This window comes from Tyto alba, unplaced genomic scaffold, assembly GCF_018691265.1.
Source record: "Tyto alba isolate M040663 unplaced genomic scaffold, T.alba_DEE_v4.0 Super-Scaffold_7, whole genome shotgun sequence".
Classification (NCBI taxonomy): Eukaryota; Metazoa; Chordata; class Aves; order Strigiformes; family Tytonidae; genus Tyto; species Tyto alba.
Window position 1 is genome coordinate 21390982 of NW_024881328.1, and position 8356 is coordinate 21399337.

At 35.6% G+C, this 8356-nt stretch overlaps 1 protein-coding gene across 5 annotated transcripts in view; it reads left to right on the top strand.

The window, feature by feature from the left end:
• CSRNP3 (cysteine and serine rich nuclear protein 3) overlaps window positions 1-8356 on the top strand; it is a 112145-nt gene that overhangs the window by 93511 nt on the left and 10278 nt on the right. For all 5 annotated transcript variants that reach the window (XR_006164530.1, XR_004409265.2, XM_042783940.1 and 2 more), the window contains one exon: window positions 6664-6960. Coding sequence is in view for 3 of the 5 variants with exons in the window: in XM_042783940.1 (XP_042639874.1) it covers window positions 6664-6960 (297 nt within the window). In the remaining 2 variants the exon portion in view is untranslated. The remainder of the gene's footprint in view (window positions 1-6663; window positions 6961-8356) is intronic.

Consider the following 8356-nt stretch of genomic DNA (forward strand, 5'->3'; position numbering starts at 1 on the left):
TGATGGGTACCTTGAGGTGTTTTACAGGGAGGTTGTTGTTTTACTCCCTTTTTTCTACAGAGAGGAAAACAGAGTGGTAAAAGTTAGCCTTGATGAGGGTGTCCAGCAAAAGTCTGGAAGTGCCAGGAAGAGAATGAGACTTCTGAGCCCTTGCACAGTGCCCTATTAGGCAAGGAAATGGTAACATCCTAAGTGCAGAAAAGAAACAGCTTATTTTCTTGGGAAACTTGAACAAATTTGGCAAAAAGTAAGGAACAGTAATACTAAAAATGTTTTATTTTTTCAGTGTACCAATTTATATGATCACATGTCTTTGATATTTCACCAAAGGTTGTCTGTGTTAAAGAAGAGATGTGTCAGACAAATCAACTGGCTGTATCAGTTTAGCTAGTCAGAACAAATCTTGGCTGCAGTTTTGAAGCTGTCTTTTTAAATACAGCATAGGAAAGAAACTGCGTATGTGGATAGAGGACAACGGAGAAGGGGATTGTGTTCTTGGAAGTCTTCTGCCCCTTTAAAACTGATGGCAAAACTTTTGGTTTTGTTATGTTTTTGTAGTGGATGAAACATGTCCTGTGTAATGGCTTGTGTTATATGTATTTTGGGCTCTTTTTCAGATGAATCCTGTTAATAAAAGTAACCAATATTTAGAATTGTAACCCAACTGCTGGGTGACATAGCCACTTCTTTTGTGATATTGTATCTCTGTTTCAGATACTAATACAGTTGTCCAGAGTAAACTGGCACCCTTTAAGTTTTAGAAATGCCTTTCAGCATTTTTCCCATAGAACAAAGTATGTTCATGAGTTCTATGTCTGAACTCCCAAAGAAGTGTGTATGACCCTTATTATTGTAATTATTTTTTTTCAGTATCCTAATTGTTTTTTATTTGAATAGCTAAATAGACTCTTAAATAGTTCATAAAACTGTCATACTGAAAACAAACAAACATAAAACAGCTCAGGACAAAGGCAAATGAAAGACATATTTGGACAGATCGTAAACCAAAAGCTAGAGTGTTAGTGACTTATCACTAGAGAGATTATACCTCTAAACATCTCACATCACAGGATCTTCAGAGCATCAAGTGTGAATTGAGCTGTGTCAGTGTAACCAGTGACTCTGTGTAGATCCCTTGGCTGACTTCCAGGAATAAGCTCAAAGAGAGGAATCCCCACTGGAGTACTATTCTTTACAAATAGTAAGGCATACAAATATTTCACTTTTCTTTTTATAGCTAGAAACTAAATAAAGAAAAATCACAGATCCTGTTTACCTCTAAAGATTGGATGAGGCCTTTTAGCCTTTATCTGTATGGAGTAGAGCGTGGCTCTTTGTGCTTTCATATTTCTCCTCTTGGCTGGGTTGGATCTCCCTTCTTCATTACCTAACTTACTTTACTCCAGCCCACGCTTTTTTTGGGACATGGACTCTACTTTCTGCTCCTCTTCCAAATACAACATGTTCTCCACAGTCACTTGTTTGAGTGGATAATAATGTTTACTGTGACTGTTAAGTTCCTGCAAAATTTCTTCAGAATTATTCAGTGAATAAGGAAAAGCCTGATTTGCATTTCTCCCTCTGTCCTAATTTTAATTGTTTCCTTTTACCAAATAGAGAAGTCATTTCCCTTACACTTAATTCAGCAGTGGTGGGATACTTTCTTTGTTGGAAAGTGGGAAATTATGGGAAATTATGTAGTAAACTATTATATAGTAATTATATAGTAAATTATGATTTGTATAGTAAACTATGTGGGAATAGTTTAGCAGCATGTTATGAGACTTGTAAGTTGACTCTCCCAAAAGCAAATCCAGGACTCACTGAATTAGGGGAGAGACACTGTAAAGCACTGAGCATGTTTTATTTACTTAAGACAACTGGGCGTTGCTGATTTTCCATTATAAAGATGGATGAGCTGCTTGGTCATTCACACAGTAGCTGAATGAACACAGAAAGGAAACGCTGTAGCGTTCTGACAGTGTAAGCAATTATGATTTTAATGAAAATGTACTAATCAGGATTTGAATCAAAATTACTGCACCTCTGCACAGAAAACTGAAGAAAATGAGAAAATGAAGTAGGACAAGGTTTGATCAAAAAGGTTTTTCTGTTTGAAAACCATTATGCAAACAGAAACTAACATTTTCAGTGTGGTTTTCTATTTAAGTTTCCCTTTTTTTTTTTTTTAATATTTTGCATTGGATTAAAATATGCAAGTCTATGTAGAAAGTGTTCTCTCCTATATAATTTATTAAAAAAAAATAGAAATACAAGAATATATTGAAATGGAGTCTCCATAATATTAGTACTATTCATTATTTTACTTGCTAAAAGTGAAGAACCAAATAAGAAACTTCTCTTAATTAAAAGCAGATAAAGACTTTAAAATCATCTTCAGGTCAGCTGAGACATTTAGGACCAGCACTTTGGTGTAAACATTGCTGACAGTGGCGTAAACACTCGTTAGCAGAAGAGTGTGAAAATTGTAATGTCAATCTGGACATAAAAGCCATCTTGTCAAGATGAAAGGTACAAGGTAGGCTTTACTTTAATACGTTGACATTTGAGAAAACATTATGAGTAAACACAATAAATTAGCTGGAATAGTCCTTATTGCTTACTCATAATGTCTCCTCAAATTAAGATCGGTTAAAATGATTAGCATGACCCTATGATGTTAAGGTTCCCGAGTCTGTGGACACAGTTGGTTTCCTGTGTAGGAAATTGTAAAGAAAAATTTCCAGATAGGGCAAGGAAAAGTGTCTCACCTAAATTTTTCACATTTTACAGAGCTGAAGTGAATTTCACCCAAAGGCTTCACATATTCATTGGCCCTTGCCTTGTTCTGTTGTTACGACATTAACCTTTAGCTTTATGAGAGGAATTTTACCCATCTACATACTAAGTTTAATTCAGATGAGCAATATTATGACAATCAAGAGAACTCAATGTTCCCCTGAAGTTCTGTATTGGAAAATGTATTTAATGGATCTTGGTAGTCTTCCTGCCCCTGTAGTTACCCAATTACTTGTTTGAGAAATGTTTGAATATTTTATTTCATTAAGTAATTTCTTCTTTGTGTGACAAAATTGAGAAAAAAAAAAAAAATCAGAGGACACAACAAGGAAGTCATTCAGCAGAGCAGTCAGGAGCTAAAGTGCTTTGAAATGGCAAACTGCTCTCTACTCCCACTCGATGCCCAGGCATTTGATTTTACAGCCTGCTGTACACATACAGCATTCAGCACATGCCTGGAGCCTGTTCCTTGATGCTCCACCACCATGTAGCAAAGCAGCTGAGATTTGCAGGAGAAGGAGGAGGAATACATGGCAGGTGTGGTGTGGTGTGGTTCTACAGGTGCCTTTGTAAACTGAGCAGTTACAGCATTCACCTTATGGGTAAGAGGCCTGAAACCTAATTCTTATTTTATAGTAATTGAATAGAATACTAAAATAATTACAGAAGCAGGGATTAGAATTCTTCCCCTTCCCCCATTTCAAACTTAAGTTCTGATAGGCAATTAAATAATAATGATCTGCTTAAGGAGTGGTTTGAGCCTTGTGTATTTAAAACTAGAGAAATTGGAATTCTTAGGTAGGTCATTTTCCGATTCTATAAAACAAAAGAAAGCAAATAAACATAAATACACTGTACTTAGTTGTACCTAGCTAACAAAAAATGAAAATATATAAAAAAATAAGGATGTTATTCTATATTTGAACATTCCAGCTGAGTTGCAAGTGTAGTGGAGTCATTCCTCCCAGTAGCTTCAGGCAACTAATTCAAGATGCATTTAATCACTCTGGATTTACCTGTGTCACACTGTAGATTATACAGAAAAAGGATGACTTCTTATGTTGTCTTTCCTACCTTACTGAACTAATACATTGAAATACCTGGTGTAAATAATCTCTCCGTTGTCCCAGGGCCAGGCAGAACTGATCAGGGAGCTATTACCTCCCCCTTCTTCTACCCACTGTAAAGTGAAATGAATAATACAAAATAGAGTAAGAAAACAATCTGAAGGAAGTTTGAGAGGACATTTTGAAAATGCCTGCATTTAAGATGAAGAAAGAGCTTAGAAATATATGCAGATAAAGGGATTTGAGTGTTACAGGTATAACAGGCATAGTTAAATAAACTGAAACATGAAATTAAATGAAGGCACTAAACTCCAAAGTCTGGAGTTACGGAAAAAGATTGAGAATACACCGAAAAGAGCAGGAAACAATAATGCCTATAAAGTGGAGTTGGGGAAGTTCAGAACACTTCTGCATGAACTAAATACCATGCTGAATTGCTAAGAAGGGATGATTACTGATCTCAGGATAATTTTTCTTTGTGCAGTGTAATGTGTACATGTACACTGTATGTAAGGACTACCAGTCACATCACTGAGACTCTCCTCCTTCAAAGGGAAGAATATTGCTTTTAACCTGACTCTACAAGTCAGGAATACTTAGGTTTTGGTTTTTTTTTTTTTTTTTCTGTGATTGTCTTACAAATTGTTGTAAACACAAAACTGCAGTTACAAAGAAGAGTAAGCAGTCAGTGGGAATTCACCATCAAGTAATTCAGTAATGCCATAAATGACAGTTACAATCCAAAAGATTGTGGAAAGGACAAACTGATAATATAAATGGAAAAATGAAACAGTTGGAAATATAATAAAAGCAGAAATAGTGGAATGGGTGAGTCAGAACTGCTTTCTTGTATATAAGAAGCATAGCTAGATGGAGATGACAGGATTTAGTAGCAGAAAAATAGGGAGTTACCTTTACAGTGATAATTGTTAAATGTCTAAGCACTGAAATGCACAAGAAACAGGCAATGGTAGTTACAACTTCAGTATTTTATCTGTATTTAAAACTGGTGTCTAAAAATTTATTTGGGATAACAAGCCAAGCTGAAATTTTATTCAAGCAAATAAGGCAAAACAGAAAGAATTTGAATGGCTATTTTTCTGTAGGTAAGAAGTCATGGTGATACCCCTGATGAAACTATTAATGCAAATGAGACTTGAGACTTCACCAGTCTATAATTAGTTATCACATAGTTGCACCATGTTTTTTTTCACAAAAGTATGAGACCAGGTGCTTGGCTAGTATAAACCATGACCCTCATCAACTGAGAACATTACATAGAGCAGGGTGAACATTGGGCATCTGTCTGTTTGCTTGTTTACTTTTCCATTTTAGGCAAAATTATTTCATAGAACAGTAATAAAAGAAAAAGGTTTTATTATATGACAAAATAGATCATATAACTGCATTTGCTTCAAGTTTGCTATGTAGTACAATGCTCAATCTGAGTAACTTGAGACTGAGAAAATACATTTTTTGTAATAAATGTCATCTTCTCTCTGAACTTTGTTTTAACAATCAATATTCTTTTGGTTCTCAAGCAATTTTCTTTGTAGAAGAACTTTTATAAACCCTGTGGTTGTGTTATCTGGCAGATATAACCAGTGAGCTCTACCATGGATGGGAAGATTAACCTTTCCTCAGTGCAGTAATTTTTTTTTTTTCTTTTCTCCTTGAATATATACACCCCTTTCTATGTGAGGTGCGTTACGAGAGTAGGGTACAGAAGTATGCTATCTTATGAAAGTGGCACTGGATGTTTGTGCTTGATGCTCATGGCCATTTAATTTTAAAACAATATTTGAAAGGTTTGAGAGCTAGACTATACATGGGTAATAATATAGTGCCGTGATACTTGTATCTACAGAGGCTCAGAAATTAATATCCTGAGGAAAGGAGCATGAATCCTCTAAAAACTTTTCTCAAGATCCTCCACAAGAGGTTCACAACTTACTTCCTCTTTTCTAAGTTTATTCATTCATTAACTACTTAAGAATAATCTGGACTGGTTAGGGAAGTACTAAAATTGGTGACAGCACAAAGGTAAATGGGTTATTTTCAGGACCAACAACTAGGAAGAACTTCAGAAGAGTTATATGCATCAGCGCTATGAGGTACATGGCAAATGAACGTGAAGTAATGTAGGTAAAGGGACAAAGTGAAGTGACTTCTTGGCTTAAAATTGTCAACTCAAGAAGCAAATATAGGCATCTGCCCAAACGATTAAGTGGAAATACTGCTTTGTGACCTCGGCTGTACAAACATCAAACATCTTGTCAGGCTAAAGAGGAACAGGATTGTGAATAGCACATAAAATACACCATTTTACAAATCTGTGATGCATAATCTGAAACAGTGTTGGTAGTGTAATTACTATCTCAAAAAGAATGTTGAAGAATTTCAAAGAGCCCAGAGACAGGAACCAGAATTGATTCAGAGCTCAAAGATTATCTTCTAAAACAATACGGAAAAGACTAGAATTTTAGAAAGGCATGAGGTCTGGCACACAGTGACAAATGATAAAGGATATAAAGCACAGACAGGAAATTAGAAACAGAAGAAAAAATAGCCTCATGACAAACATGAAGCTAAAAATGTGTATTTAATTCGCTTAATTCACTTCAATTAGATGTGAAGGAACTGCCTTTTCACCCCATCTCTAATCGTATTCTGGAACTTGCAGTCACGCAGCATTTTTACATGCAGCCTTCCACATTCATAATGCATTACACATACTTACATCTATGACATGTATATATGTATGAGTATAGTTTAAGGACTTTGTTCTATGCAACAGATGACAAAGAATGGTACAGTGGAATCTGAAGAAGCTAATACGCTGACACTGGATGACATTTCTGATGATGATATTGATCTAGACAACACTGAAGTAGATGAGTACTTCTTTCTACAACCCCTGCCGACAAAAAAGCGAAGGGCATTGCTGCGAGCTTCTGGAGTGAAGAAGATTGATGTGGAAGAAAAACACGAGCTGCGAGCCATCCGCCTGTCCAGAGAGGATTGTGGCTGTGACTGCCGTGTGTTCTGTGATCCAGAAACTTGCACTTGCAGTCTTGCAGGCATAAAATGTCAGGTAAATGTCTATATTATTATCGTTATTTAACTATCAAGGGGAGGGAGAAGGGGGTGTGTGCATGCACACGCATGTATTTTTTGTTGTTAAAGTTACAACTACTGGAAATTAATTAATTATTAGACAATAACACTTGTGGATCTCAAACCATTTTTTTAAGGCCCAGATATAAGAGCATACAGTATGCATTACAAACAATCTCCTTGAACATCTTTATTTATTTTATGATTGGTTTAGGCACATACATTCTTTAGTTGGTTGTTTTTTTTTTTTTTTTCTTATACAAATATTCTGCTCCTCATATTCCTCTTTGGCCTTTATCTAAATATGCAGATGCAGACAATAGAAGAATCAGTAGCCTGCAGATTTCAGAAGGGATATTACCTCTTATTTTAGAGGCAATTCAGATACTGTCTAAATGTGAATTATAGTCCAAACTCACTGAGAAACAATAAATGACACTCTGTGGTACTGTCCTTTATTTAACATGCATGATACTTAAAATGCATGCATGATAAATTTGCATGTAGACAGTAAAAAATACATCTGCTAATATTGCAGGTAGTTTTTCCCCTGCTGACTGAAAAGATACTTTATATTGTACATTTACACTGTCGTATGTACAGCTGCAAATGTCCCAAAATGTTCCCTGAAAGATGTTTCCACTATTTGTCCTGAGTCGTCGTTATGTAGCTGAGTTGATTTCTTTCTGCATGCATTTTTCATCATCTCTTAAATCCAAGCTAAACTTTCTCTGCTATTTTAAATAATACATTCTCTTTCCTGTTCCTGTTTTCATCTTCACGTGGGCAGGATGTACTAGATTGTGCTACATGGTTCTCCTCTGCATCGTATTTGTTGTTGAAGTATTACAGTGTAGATGAAAATCATAGACCTTAAGCTATCTAATCAAACTATCTATCTAATGTGGATTCAGTCACATTTTTAGAAATTTAAGATGGCTATTATTAGATATGTAAGTTTTGCCCACAGTCTATTGAGCTTACAATATTGCATCTACAATTGACTGGAGTATCTTTTAAAATGTATTTGAGATTTTTATTCCTTCTTTCTGTGGTCAGATGCTCCCACTAGCAACTTTATATATAATTTTTGTTGTGAATATGTTTATAGTTTCCATGATTTTTACCAAATTTTAAGATTCTTTCTGGTAATGCATTTGCCTGGATTTGAGCACAACAGGAAGTAAAGATGTAGCAGATCCGTAAATAGAAAAACTACCTATTTTTTGTTCCACTGTGTAATGCTTTCACCTGTGGAACAGAAACACATTTTTCCTGCTCTGCACCACTGTTACATGTGTGGGTGCCTTGCTGCTATCACTAGCACTGAATTCCAGGGCTAACACTCTGAATTACCGTTAGCCTAGACTATT